The sequence below is a fragment of the Bombina bombina genome, chromosome 5 (assembly GCF_027579735.1).
Source record: "Bombina bombina isolate aBomBom1 chromosome 5, aBomBom1.pri, whole genome shotgun sequence".
Lineage (NCBI taxonomy): Eukaryota > Metazoa > Chordata > Amphibia > Anura > Bombinatoridae > Bombina > Bombina bombina.
In genome coordinates this window covers 932806016-932821602 of record NC_069503.1, presented here as the reverse complement: position 1 = coordinate 932821602, position 15587 = coordinate 932806016, and the positions used below count along the sequence as shown (strand labels likewise).

The following is a 15587-nucleotide window of genomic DNA, read 5'->3' as shown; positions in this document are numbered from 1 at the left end:
TAGGGGATACGTTGTGACCAAGCTGACATTCTCTGATCATTTCAAGACTATTTTAAAGAGCTCTAAATAAATAGTTTCCCATGCACCAACACATGTTTATGCGGTTTCATATGCATAATAGAATTGAGTGCAAGGTCCATTTTATCTCCACAAACAATAATAAAGCCAAAATCTTACTTGTTATGTTGTTTTCCTTTATTATTCATAACATTGTTTATATAGGAATGTGCTTGTTCTGCTAAGCTTAAACATAAATCTTTTTTAAAAAAAAATCTATTTATCTCCCATTTTTAGTTATAAGTAGTTATTTGTTTGTTAGGATTAGTTTTTTTTCCAGGTTTTTTTGTGAGATCTTGCTCTCTCAGGAATTTCAAATATGGGCAGACATAATCAGAAAAAAAGAACATTTAAAGAAAATTGTAAACATTTCTCTAAAGTTTTAAACTTGAATTTTAAATAATAAAAAAGGGATTTTTTTTTACAAAAATATAAATAGTTATGGGTCTATTTAGGTCCTCTGTAAAGATAAGATTACTCTAAAGCATAATGGTTCCTTGAAAATAGGTAAAATGCAGTGTTTGGTAAAATGCAGTGTTTGGTAAAATGCAGTGTTTTGTAAAATGCAGTGTTTGGTAAAATGCAGTCTTTGGCTAGAAGAAGCTTAAAGTCATAGAATAATAATACACTGCATGCTACTGTGATTTAGGAATGTTGTAAATTTATCAATTGAATGTTTACCTTGATATTCATTCTGTAATTTTAATGTTTCTTTAGAATTAATGTTAGCATTTAAAGGGACATAAAACAAGTTGGGATGGAGACAAAATATAATAATATGAACTTTAAGTACGTTTCCTGTAAATTTATATTGCAGTGCCTCACTTTCTTTTAAGTGTCGAATTGTACAGCTCTAACTCCCCCCAACACAATTCCTTTTATGGCTGCATATATATCCACCATTGATATGGTAGAATGCAAGACATTAACAGGTATTATCTGCTGGAGCATGCCTAGAAGCAAATAAGCTGTTGTGAACTCAGTTAAAATACAATGCCTGTGTTTCTGATGTTAAACACTGATAAGGGGGTGGTGAATCGGTCTACTCCAGAAAGCACAGCTATGTAAGTCATTTTGCTTATTTTTGAAAATTATTTTGAAATGCTTGTCAACATATCTCAACATGTTTTATGGCACTTTAAATACTTAAAGGTACACTAAACCCAAACATTTTCTTTCATGATTTAGAAAGAGAGTGCAAATTTAAAAAACAATCCAATTTACTTTATTTATTTTGCTTCATTTTTTAGATATCCTTAGTTGAAGAAAAAGCAATGCACATGGGTGAGCCAATCACCAGGATTCTAAGTGCAGCAACGAATCAGCAGCTACTGAGTCTATCTAGATATGCTTTTCAGCAAAGAATATGAAGAAAATAAAACAAATAAGATAATAGGAGTAAATTAGAAAGTTGTTTAAAATTGCATGTTCTTTCTATATCATGAACGAAAAAAAAATGGGTTTCATGTCCCTTTAACCCCTTAACGACCAACGACGTATGGGGTACGTCCTGCAAAAAAATGCAGTTAAGGACCAAGGACGTACCCCGTACGTCGTTGGTCTTTGAAAGCCCTGGAAGCGATCCTGATCGCTTCCAGTCGCTTTCATGTTATTGCAGTGATGTCTCGATATTGAGGCATCCTGCAATAACAGTTTTGAGCAGTCCGATTTAGAGAGAGCCACTCTGTGGCCCTCTCTGCATCGGCCATTGATCGCAGTGTTCGTTGGTGGGTGGGAGCTTATCCAGGGAGGTGGGTGGGCGGCGATCAATGGAGGAGGGAGGCAGGATCGCGTGTGGGGTGCGTGCCAGAACGCGCGCGCGTGCACGGGAACCCTACACTATGGAACAATTATAAGGACTCAGTGGGAGAGACTCAGTGGGAGAGAGAGTATAAATAAATAAAAGTAGTAATCTGGGAGAGGGTTGGGGGTTGGGGGTTGTGGGGGGTGCAGCTACACTACAGAAAATAGTTGTTTTTTTTAATAAAAATCAACAAAAACTTTTTCATTTCAAACTGGGTACTGGCAGACAGCTGCCAGTACCCAATATGGCACACAATAAGGCAGGGGGGGGGGGGTTAGAGAGCTGTTTGGGGGGGATCAGGGAGGTTGGAGGCTAAGGGGGGATCCTACATAGCAGCATATGTAAATATGCTCAAAAATAATAATAAAAAAAATAAAAGATAGCTTTTATTTTAGTACTGGCAGACTTTCTGCCAGTACTTAAGATGGCGGGGACAATTGTGGGGTGGGGGAGGGAAGAGAGCTGTTTGGGAGGGATCAGGGGGTGTGATGTGTCAGGTGGGAGGCTGATCTCTACACTAAAGCTAAAATTAACCCTGCAAGCTCCCTACAAGCTACCTAATTAACCCCTTCACTGCTAGCCATAATACTCGTGTGATGCGCAGCGGCATTTAGCGGCCTTCTAATTACCAAAAAGCAACGCCAAAGCTATATATGTCTGCTATTTCTGAACAAAGGGGATCCCAGAGAAGCATTTACAACAATTTGTGCCATAATTGCACAAGCTGTTTGTAAATGATTTCAGTGAGAAACCTAAAATTGTGAAAAATTTAACGTTTTTTTTAATTTGATCGCATTTGGCGGTGAAATGGTGGCATGAAATATACCAAAATTGGCCTAGATTAATACTTGGGGTTGTCTACTACACTACACTAAAGCTAAAATTATCCCTAAAAACTTCCTACATGCTCCATAATTAACCCCTTCACTGCTGGGCATAATACATGTGTAGTGCGCAGTGGCATTTAGCAGCCTTCTAATTACTAAAAAGCAACGCCAAAGCCATATATGTCTGCTATTTCTGAACAAAGGGGATCCCAGAGAAGAATTTACAACCATTTAAGCCATAATTGCACAAGCTGTTTGTAAATAATTTCAGTGAGAAACCAAAAGTTTGTGAAAAAAATTAGTAAAAAAGTGAACGATTTTTTGTATTTAATCGCATTTGGCGGTGAAATGGTGGCATGAAATATACCAAAATGGGCCTAGATGAATACTTTGGGATGTCTACTAAAAAAAAATATATACATGTCAATGGATATTCAGAGATTCCTGAAAGATATTAGTGTTCTAATGTAACTAGCGCTAATTTTGAAAAATAATGGTTTGGAAATAGCAAAGTGCTACTTGTACTTATTGCCCTATAACTTACAAAAAAAGCAAAGAACATGTAAACATTGGGTATTTCTAAACTCAGGACAAAATTTAGAAACTATTTAGCATGAGTGTTTTTGGTGGTTGTAGATGTGTAACAGATTTTGGGGGTCATAGTTAGAAAAAGTGTGTTTTTTTTCAATTTTTTCCTCATATTTTATAAAAAATTTTTATAGTAAATTATAAGATATGATGAAAATAATGGTATCTTTAGAAAGTCCATTTAATGGCGAGAAAAACGGTATATAATATGTGTGGTTACAGTAAATGAGTAAGAGGAAAATTACAGCTAAACACAAACACCGCAGAAATGTAAAAATAGCCTTGGTCCCAAACGGACAGAAAATGGAAAAGTGCTGTGGTCATTAAGGGGTTAATGCACCAATCAAATATTTGAATTTGATATTTCTAGTCTAATACTGTGTTTTATAAATGTAATATTTGAATTTGAATGTGACATTCAAATTCAAAATAGTATTTCTAGTCTAATACTGTGTTTTATAAATGTAACATTCAAATTCGAAATAGTATTTCTAGTCTGATACTGGGTTTTATATATGTAATATTCAAATTTGAATGTCACATTTGAATTCGAATGTCAGATTCAAATGTCACATTCCAATTCAAAAGTTTCATTCGACATCGTCATCGGAGCTTGCGGTGTTGTGTGTCTGTGTGTTTGATGGGGTGGCGGTTTGCCACAGTGTTTGGATCGGTGTGCCAACTCTTTATGGATGGTGAACATGTTGGTCGCGCATTCCCACAGTTGGGTTGGCGATTGGTGTACTCATTTGTGATTCTGAATGTGTTGTTGGGGGTACTATGTTATGTTGTTTTGTTATTTTTCAGTGAATTAGTGTTAACTTTTACGAATCTTTGTTTCTTTTTTATTTTCCTTTTGTTTTTATTACATTATGTATTCACATGCGTTGTCACTCCCATGAATGAGTATGCAACTCTGATTGGTGGTGGCAGGGTATTTACTTACCTTTTTCATACTCACCTATTATCCTATGACTAAGTACCGCACGGCACGAAATGTGTAATGCCACGCCCCCTCCTCCTTTGTTTGTTACTTTGTGTTTCTTCACTATGGAATAAAGCTCTGCTTTTTATTCGGAAAAAAAAAGTGACATTCGAAAACTGTAAATAACATTCAATAATAGAATTTTTAAGAATATTCGTTCTTATCAACATTCTATTATGCAAATCAAATTTCTAAATAACATTCCCATTCTAAAATTTGAATTAGAATATAAATACATTCGCCCATCCCTACATACATCCCTGCTTTTCCACAAAAGAAAATTGATAATAGAAGTATATTAGAAAGTTATGTAAAATTCTCTATCTGAATTATGAAAGATTACCAATTGTACAGCTGCTATTGTGACATTCTTTTAGTAAAGTTTATAAATGCATTATCCTCCATGCTTTTATTATTTAGTTTCATTTTAAAACATATTTTCTTATGGAATATAACTTAACAGGTAATGGTTTATTTTTAGACCTGTTTTTTTTTTCCTGTAACAAATGTATTACATGTGTAATATTTGTTGTTTTATATTTACAGTTAAAACAGAGCCAATGAGCAGCAGTGATATTGCAGCAACAACTGCAGATGGATCTTTAGACAACTACTCAGGGTCGGGTAAGAGGAGATAATTATATTAGTAGTAGTAGATGCCCTACATATACACTTATTTGTACCTCTGCTTTAAATCTTTAGGATTCTTTATTATGTTATGGGATTTAAAAATCATCATCCATTTTAGTTAAATTTAAATTATATATATATATCAAAAAAGGAGCAACATACATTGCCCGGCAAAACAAAGTTCAGAACTTTTCTGTGTGCTAGGGGAGGCTGTCACCTTCGCGACATGCAGTTTTAGAGAGAGATTGTATATAGGTATAACCAACTCAATCCTTGTAGACCCCAAGAAGAAAGTCAGCGTATTCCTCCTGATTTACAGCACTGACCATAACATGCAAGCAAGTAGGCGTATCCAAAAAACTGTTGCGGCAATGGTTTAAATTATACTCCAAAAGGATATGATGAACCATAAACAGAGAACCACATATACCATATAGCCCAGCATGTAACGATATACTCCAGAACTAACAGCTACTGTGTTAGCAATTGCAATACAGCTCAGAGCCGTACAAAGTTCCTTGTCTCCGGTAGGAATATAAAGTTGGGCAAAGCAAACAGTTAAGATGTCAAGTAGCCATGCATGTAATATGTGTACTCACGGTGCTGTGGAACCGCTGATCACCAGTAATTTCTTGTGTTCCAAAAAGCCGGGTACAGTCTCTGCAGCTTGGTTCCGGTAACACCGTTCAGCCTCTCACTACTGCACACACCTCCTCCAAAGTAACAAAGACGTCAGGATCAGCTGGAGCCTGTGTCGGCCAGGGCGTGCTTGCGGAAGTGGAATCCCAGTACTCCACAGTAAAAATGCAAAAAAAGAATTATCCAATGCCCGTCCACGATAGGGGATAAAGTCACTCAGAATCCAATTGTAAAATATAAAAAATGTATCTTTATTTTAAATACTCCATAGGATAAAAACGTGTACAAAAAGATCTCAGCAAAGAGAACAGTGTGTAAAGTCTGACCGGTTTCGGCACAACATGGCCGTAGTCATAGACACATGACCTATCGTGGACGTGCATTGGATAATTCTTTTTTTGCATATATATATATATATATACACAAAAATAACGTTTAGCATTGCTATATATAACAAGCATGCTGTTTTAGTATTGGTTTTAATGCTGCGAGTGTCAGATATTGTAAAAGACAGAAGTATAGATATAAAGGGCATTACCAGCCATTAAACACTAAGGGCCAGATTACAAGTGGAGCGCTAATAACGCCCCCAATCAAGCGTTAATTGTGCTAGAAGTAAGCTTTTTGCGCTCGTCAGGTTGCACTCGTATTATGAGTTGAAAGTAAACTGTTTACGTTAGTGTGCTAACTGGACGTTCACATATTCCCTCATAAAAGTCAATGGAGAAGAAAAATGGAAAAAAAAACACAACACCCCATTCTCACGCAAACCTGATTGCATATTCTCATGTGCGCTAACCCGTTAGGAAAATATTAATATTTCACATTTCTATGTTCTTCACATAACAAAATATGTTCTATTTATTCAGAAATAAATATTTCTACATATATCTGATGGGTTTTTTTTTGTACAATATATATTTATACCTTTATATATTGATGATTATATATAGGTATAGATATATACAGATATATATATAGGAATATCAATTTAGCTAATTAGAAGATATTCTGCTATGTGCAGATAACCTTTGGAATATTTACAGTAAATACAAAGTTAAATTTTTTATTAAAAATTAATATTGCATAAATATTATTTTTCATGTTTTCATCTACTTAACTGCAAAGGGCTCCAATGCACTTATATATGTCTATATATGTGTACATATCTATTTATGTGTTTATATGTGTATATATGTCTGTTAATACATACATACACATTTAAATACATAAATACATATGTATATATACAAAATATTTCACCAGCTCAATACTCTAGTCTACATAATATAAATAGAGAATGCTAGATATATATCTAGAGATGCACGGGGTACTAAGATTAATAAAAAAAAAATGTGTGAGAGAAAAAGAACAAAGAGTACCCTAGAAAGCATCATCTCATAAAAAAAGATAAAAACCTGCACAGGGATAGGATTCAGGGAATAAGCATCCACACAACTACTTAGAGCCTATGTTAAGCAATTAACTAATTTATTGCATAGAAAGTGCAAAACTATGTTATACCACCTAAAAGAAACAAACAAACAAAGAAAATACTAGTGGCCACTAGAAAAAAGCATCATGGAGAGAGATCTCACTAGGTGTCAATTTATCAAGCTCCGTATGTAGCTTGATGCCCTTGTTTCCGGCGAGCTGGAAACAGAAGTTATGAAGTAGCGGTCTAAAGACCGCAGCTCCATAACCTGTCCGCCTGCTCTGAGGCGTCAGACAGAAATCAACCCAATCGAATATGATTGGGTTGATTGAAACCCCCTGCTAGCGGTCGATTGGCCGCAAATCTGCAGGGGGCGGTATTGCACTAGTAGTTCACAAGAACTGCTGATGCAATGATAAATGCCAACAGCGTATGCTGTCAGCATTTATCGATGTGCGGCGGACATGATACGCTACATTGTATCATGTCTGTCCGCACTATAATAAATATACCCCATAGTCTCATTGAGTATAGAAAACTAAAATAATAATTCACAGTCCCAAATTTGTTAATGGCACCATCCAATTATCGACAAAATGGTACAAAAGTATGTAAAGTTCTATTCATTTCAAAAGAGCAAGTTGTGGTGATAAAATGCAGTTCATATAAACCATCTCATTAGTCCAATACAGGTGGCCCTCGTTTTACAATGGTTCAACACCGTTTCAGAATAACAACCTTTTTTTCCAGTCATGTGACTGCTATTGAAAAGCATTGAAAAGCAGTGCATCGATTAAAATAGCCAGTAGGTGGAGCTCTCCGCTTGTGTTGCAGCAAAGCCAAGCAAGCTGAAATGAATCAGTTTAACCAGACCTGAGCTATCGAGCAGATTTCAAAAGGAAAACGATCTTCCTGTCTATAAATCAGTCCAGATTGGAATGCATAGAAAGAACTGTTTGCAGAAAAATGCAAGTGAAGTTTGTGTTGTGTGATTATTTTATTAGGTTTATAATGCTGTTTAGCAAATGTTTTTGTTCATTTAACTTAGTTTAAGTATATATTCTGTGTTGTGTAATTATTTTATTAGGTTTATAATGCTGTTTAGCATTTAAAGTCTTCATTTCAAAGCTATAAAAATAATGTTTTAGGTGTTACTTATGACAATTTTGAGAGGGGCCTGGAACCTAACTGCCTCACTTCCCATTGACTTACATTATAAACTGGGTTTCAATTTACCACGGTTTCGATTTACAACCATTCCTTCAGGAACCTAACCCCGGCGTAAACTGAGGGCTACCTGTATATCGAATGCATGTATAGGCAGTCAATTATATACGGAAAGCAGCGTGTCAGCAAATGACAAAACTTGCACTATTTAGGGGGAACATATTTAATTACTTATATCATCGTCACAAGTATTGCAACAAGCAGCACAGTATCGCCTTGAGGAAGCCGCATTCAACTAGTCTGAGCAGCAAAACATACCACAAAGGCTTTTCCTGCAATATATAGATGGTTGCTCTAAAAATTCCCTGATGTTGCTGCCTTTCAGAACAATATTTTATACCCACTGCAACATCTTAAACATCTACATTTAGAGACAAATGGCTAGTTTATGAGTGGTGCGCTAACTATAGCGCAAGTGCGATATCAGGGTTTTTTTAGGCTCCCAAGAGCATCTTCAGCCTCTCTAGCCTCACCAGTCCTTATGTTATTAAATAGTATTTAATCTAGCTCCACAATGTTTTAAAGACAATGAAACTGGAAGAAAATCATTACTTTACAAATGTTTATACATGCAAATGTTTATTTAAAGGACCTCTAAATACAGTAGAATTGCATAATTAGCAAGTGCATAATAAAAAAGACAGCGCAATAACACATTCTGAATTTCAAAAAAGTAGATTTTTTCTGACAAATGTATCTTTCTTCCCCATTTGTCAGCCGCCTGTATCATGTGACAACCATCTGCCAACCACAGCATACCCTGTGAACTTGTGCACATGCTCAGTAGGAACTGGCACCTCAGGAAGCATTCATATAAAAAGAATGTGCACAATTTTATAATGGAAAGAAATTGGAAAGTCTCTTTAAGGGACATTAAACACTTTTAGATGGTAATATAAAATGAGAAATCTTTTATATAAAAAAAAACTCTGCAATATATTTTCATTATTTATTATGCCCCTTTTACTGTAATTCCATTCTGAAATTGTGAGCTTTTCAGTTCCTGTCAGAAATGGAAATGCAGAACCTGCTTATATTCCACACAGCCATTGGCTGCACACTCTAGTGACGTATTTATACTTGTCTCTAATTGGCCACAGCAGAGAAGGTAACCTAAGTTACAACATGGCAGCTCCGATTGTTTTATAGACACTAAAACTTTACACTTATTTTGTCAATATTTAAACAAAGAATAAAAATGTAAAAAAAGTACATCTACATGTTACTCTGATTAATCCTTTTTTTCAAATGCATCGCTATTTCTAGCATTTATTTAGTGTTTAATGTCCCTTTAAAGCTGCATGCTCTTCCTGAATCATGAAAGCTCATGTATGACTTTAGTATTCCATTAAATATTTAGAATTTAGAGATAATGGAAACTTTACACATCTTCCTAAATGTGATTTATTTATGTTTACCATGTATATACGCCTCTTGTATAATAAGCATTTTTTAACTAAAGCATCATAATTTATTTTCCATCTAGAAAAACAGTGTATTATGTGCATGTATAGGTGTTTGACTTTGTGTTTCCTTTTGCCTCTATGTGGAGTTATTGGAAGCAGTGGATATAGCCCAAGACAAGCTCACCAGTTTTCCCAACAAATATATCCTTCCAAGTAAGATTTCACTTTTAATGCAATAATGGAATAAACATATGATATTTATAAATCTGCCATATTTTTCTCTTTTGTGCATTGGTGCCAGCTGACTGTCAGCGTAATGGCTTGATAACAAAACGATAAAATATGCTACTGCATTGCATTTATTAAAAGCAAGTAACTTGTGGTAAAAGGCTTATTCTGCAGCTCAAAATGTTACCATATGGTTTTATTAAATGTATTACGTTTATAAAGATTGAGACATACCAATTACTTTATTTTGATTTGAATACAAATATGTTATTCTTAAAGGATCATGTCCCTTATATGCTAAATCAGTTATAAGTAATGCGACACAAGCTGACAAGCAAATATCACCTGAACATCTATATGTAAAAAAAGGGCTTTTTGTACCTCAAAATTTCCCCACACTTGTTTTTAAAGGAACAGTCACTTTGTTTCCTTTCTAAACCTAGAAACATTTATTAAGAAATCTTGTGAGATTGTAGTAAAATCTCATGAGACTATGGTATAAATCTCATCAGATCATAGTAAGGTAAGTATGGAGATGAAATCAAAAAGAAAATCTAAAGAGAACTACTTAAAAAGTAGTTACTCTGGTTAATTAGTCTTAGTTTTACATAAAGAAATAAAAAAAAAATTCTATCTCACAATTAGATAAAGAATAAATGAGAATTTATGTTGAGAAATGCCTTAAACAAAACCCAAAAAAACAAAACCACCAAGATGTTTTAATGGGATAGACTAGTATAAATATATGCTGCATTGTAATGTAGGATCATATTGTCTACTAATAAATTGCCTTTCTTTTGTCTTTGTCATTTTTTATACATAGCAGGGCATACCCACATATTTTACCAACTCCTTCCTCTCAAACTATGTCTGCATATGGGCAAACTCAGTTTTCCTCAGGAATGCAACAGGCCACCGCATATGCTACCTACCCCCAACCAGGACAGCCTTATGGAATACCGCCCTACGGTAAGCTATACATTGTGCTTTCTTTTGACATTATATTTTTTTTAGTGTTTCCATTTTCTTTTCATTTTAGAAATAATTTGTTTCATATTCTGGATTGTTGATAACATTAAGGGTGATATTTACAAAAAGGTAGGCCCATTTTAGATCCTCTTCTAAATAACATACAAATTAATATTGCTAAAATCACTTGTAATATATATTACAGGAACATTAAACTGATTATTTAAAAAAATGTTTCATCACAAAGAGTGAAGAAAAACAACATTCTTTATTTAATTTGCCAATTATTCATGTGATTTGAATTGAAAAATTAAGTTTTTTACTGCCTTTAAAGAAGCGGTGTAACCTGCAGATTCCAAAACCCAACTTGGAACATGCTACACAGTGATTGGTTTATCATTGTCGAAGCGTATTGATGTCTGTCTATAGTTGTCTGAAACAAAAGTTAAAAGGGTTATTTATCTGGAATGTAAACAAAAAAATTGAACATTGATAACAAAAATTACTGTTTTAAATGTTTTTTTTTTCATTTATTTTGTATGCAGATCTTTTGCAATGTTGTGCTTAATTGCTCAAAAGTTCAATGCATGTATTAAAGAATATCTTGCATTTCCCATTAACTAAAACCATTTGCATACTATTAGCCCCATTTATTATACTATGAGTGGAACATGTTCCCAAGCAGGCAACCTATCCTCCTGTTTTGGGATGGGAGTGAGGCAGCATTTGGTGCCAGAATTTATGATTGCAAAAGGAGTTGCTTGTTTAGCCCCTCCCTGTTCTTGTACAACCAATTGTGTTAGAGCATGGTTTGTCAATTATCCTGGATGAATGAATACATGGACAAATATTCCTCTGAAGCATTATATGACTCCATTTAACTGGCAGTGTCTAATAAGTGTAACATTACAGATATGAAATGAATCAGAATGCAAACCTTGAATTGTTTATATTTGATTCAGAGATACTGTATGTTACTTTCATGAATGAAACCATGTATATTAGACAGGTTTTTTTTACTTGTTATATGCCACTGTGCTGCTATATATAATGCATAAAATACTCCTTTATTGGGCAAATATATAAATTTATATGCTGCAAAAAAATCAATAATACAAATGTAATTGAAAAGTTAATTTTTGGAAGACAGCCACTTACAAATGAACAACATAAAGCAAATGTCTAGAACATTTAGACCCTAGATTTTGCGCTAAGGGATAGCATACATTGCATTTTGGACACTAAAACTTTACACTTATTATTTTTCAGTATTGAAAATGTGCCTAATATGTGCTTTGAATAGATAATTCTATGTAGCATTTATTTAGTGTTTATTGTCCCTTTAAATACCTTTATTCATGTATTATACTGGAAAGCTACATTTTTGGTTCTGTTCAAAAATAATATTAAGGCAAATTAAAATGATTAACGAATGTGATCATTTTGCTTGTATTTTGCCAATGTGTGGATAAATGGATCTGGTATCACTAACTGATTTAGGTGCATTGTGGGCAGGCATCAAGACGGAAGGTGGATTACCTCAATCCCAGTCACCAGGACAGACCGGATTCCTAAGTTATGGTTCAAGTTTTAGTGCCCCTCAACCTGGCCAAGCACCATACAGTTATCAAATGCAAGGTAAATTAAAGCATGTGAACTTTATATTCAAATCTGATGAGAGAACCAATTGAAGAGACATTGTGCTCAATCATTTTTCATCAAGCATATGAACGAACAGCATTTGCAAATATTAACGTTATGGTTTATTTTTACCAAAAACAAATGTTAAAGGGACATAATACTCATATGCTAAATCACTTGAAACTGATGCAGTATAACTGTAAAAAGCTGACAGGAAAATATCACCTGAGCATCTCTATGTAAAAAAGGAAGATATTTTACCTCACAATCTCCTCAGTTCAGCACAGTAAGTTCTGTGTAAAAAGTTATACTTCACCTGCTCCCAGCTGCAGGTAAAAATAAAAAAAAATGAAGAAATGAACAGCAGCCAATCAGCATCAGCATTGCTGAGGTCATGAACTCTTACTGTGATCTCATGAAATTTGACATAACTCTCATGAGATTTCATAGTAAGCTTCCTTTACCTGATTGGTGAAATAATATGAGAGTGCACGATGCTCATCCCTTCAGATGTCCCAGGACAGACACACTAAAATGCTGCTTAGAAATCCTTTACAATGGGAGGTGGCTACTGAGGAACTTTTGAGGTAAAATATCTTTCTTTTTTACATAGAGATGTTCAGGTGATATTTTCTAGTCAGCTTTTTACAGCTATGCTGCATCACTTTCAAGTGTTTAAACATTTGGGTATTATGGCCCTTTAAGTAGAAGCTATTTAAAGTTAAAGTAAAACTAAAACTCAAGTACTTTTCTTGTACATCCTGCCAGTCCTCACTGGCTGACAAAAGCTAGTTCCTCTGTGGTATTGGTGGAGTGGGATACATCTTTACAAGTGTGACAAGGAACTTTGGTTTATTTAGAAAAAAAATATGTTTTAAAAAAACAAAATGTATTTTGAAATGCCATCATTTAAGTGAAACAGAAAAAAGTTTCCTTTGGTGTCATCCATTGTCACTATGAGAATGCAATGCCTACAGTATTTATCACCTTTATAATAAAGTTACCATAGCAATAAGGACACTCTCTATTTTATATACATTTCAAATTGTGCTTAATCTCTTGTTCACCAAATATGCTTACAATGAATAGAACAATAAAAGTGTTAAGAAGAGAACAGAATTACTTTTATTTTTCAAGAACCTCAATCAAAATATTGCATATGATTTTTCTGATTCAGCTATCTGGGTGAATATGTAGAGTATATTCTGACATATGTATTTTTATCTTTAAGATGTGAACTATTTCTAGATTGTATTTTGTAAACCTCTAATCTGAGTACATCTGTCTTGCATCTCATGCCGAACAATAAGATAGTTGTTGTTTTCCTTTTTAACTTAGTGAAATAGCACTTCTGTTTGGAAAGTCTTAATGTGTATTGATCTTGTGTTTGTTGGACAATAGTGAAACCTCTTTACCTTTGAACTTTTAGCTGGGCAATTGAAGGGGTGACCATCTGATACAGATTCCCTTAAGTGAGGACATTCTGTTTGAGCTGTTTTGCAGATGGTAGCAGTAAAAACAATTTATTTAGTTCCTAAAGGTGCTCTTCTAGTGTTTTTAATTAAAAAAATACTTTTTGTAATTACTTTAACACTTCCCTTTCTATCCATATCATTCTAAAATAAGAATATTTCTACTTTCCCAGTGCTCAGTTAATCACAGACACATAACACATTTACTACAGAGACTTTGGTATTCTGTGTCACATTTTGTTCTGATTATACTTCAGTTTTGGCTCAGAGGATCATGCGTCCGTCAAAGTCCTTTATTTTTTGTTTCTGATTTATAAGCAATTAAATAGATAATTGAGGTATATTTTATAACACTAACTGATAAAAATATGTTTAAGATTTATCTACTTTTATATACAGTCACTTTTTTACATACACTATTGTTTTTTCATTTGTAGCAACTTCTGTCTTGAACCACAAAGATTTGTTTTATATATATATATATATATATATATATATATATATTCTTTTTTTCCTTCTCTTTTTAAGTGCCTCTGTCTAATGGCTGGGAAGTCAATTTAAAAACCAGTGAAAATGATGTCTGTACAGCAGCAAATTTAAAAAAAGGGAAAAGATATGGGATTAAAGAGCCCATCTGGCCTTCATAGAGTTTTCCCTGGAGTATTGCACTAACTTCTGCCACATATATTGTAAACTGATGATAGACATAGCCCATGGCAAGGAGGCTGATTATAGAAAGCAAGTGAACTTCTGTTTGAAATCTTAAAGTGTAACCTCTGTTGTTACTATTCGATAAGATGCTTTAAATAAAGAAAAAAAATGCTTTCTCAAAATGGGCTATTGTCCTGCTCTTGATTATTTCTTTGCTAAAACTACAGCATTTCTACAACAAATTGGATCTATAATATATTTTATGAATGCAAGGAAAAAAAAAATCCAGAAACTTGATAGCTGATTATATAATATGTATGTATATATATATATATATATATATATATATATATATATATACATATTCTTCACATTGAATCCTGGTTTGGAATGGTGTAAACCTTAGTCTTATGTATTTTAAAGTAACACTGCAGATTTGTTTTGATCTTTGAAAGTAGTCCTATATATATATATAATACACCCATACACACATATATATAAATATATATATATATATATATATATATATATATATATATATATATATATATATATATATATATATATATATATAGAGAGAGAGAGAGAGAGAGAGAGAGAGAGAGAGAGAGAGAGAGTCCATTACAAAAGGCTATAATATATATTTAAAGTTCTCCTCAAATCATGGTACTTTTAGTATCCTGTTATAGGGAAAATCTAAAAATATTCCTAGGAGGCTTAGCCTGAGACACAAGAGACAAAAATAAATAAATAAATTCCATGTATGGTATCACCAAACACTAGGACCCTGCAATCTAAAATTGCCCTTACTAGATGAAGAAAGTCATCATAAGTTAAAATCAGTAATATTATGTTCTCTCCTTTAAAGGGTTAGAAATTGTTGCAAATTGTATATAAATAAAATACCTATTATAATTAATATATTGCATGTAAGCAAATAAAACTATTTTTGTGTGAAAATGAAGCCTCTACATACCTTTGTATAAACTTTGAAATTCTCATGAAAGGAGCGGTAATGACCGCCCATA

The 15587-nt window shown here is 33.7% G+C and overlaps 1 protein-coding gene across 5 annotated transcripts in view; it reads left to right on the top strand.

The window, feature by feature from the left end:
* The window catches only part of EYA1 (EYA transcriptional coactivator and phosphatase 1), a 123435-nt gene that overhangs the window by 12437 nt on the left and 95411 nt on the right, over positions 1-15587 (top strand). The window contains exons 3-6 of one of the 5 annotated variants that reach the window (XM_053715120.1): positions 4808-4885; positions 9745-9811; positions 10653-10795; positions 12311-12433. In XM_053715120.1, coding sequence (XP_053571095.1) covers positions 4808-4885; positions 9745-9811; positions 10653-10795; positions 12311-12433 — 411 coding nt within the window. Of the gene's footprint in view, positions 1-4807; positions 4886-8951; positions 9083-9744; positions 9812-10649; positions 10796-12295; positions 12434-15587 lie in introns of those variants that run through there. The other 4 variants (XM_053715119.1, XM_053715118.1, XM_053715122.1 and 1 more) reach the window with 4 other exon arrangements.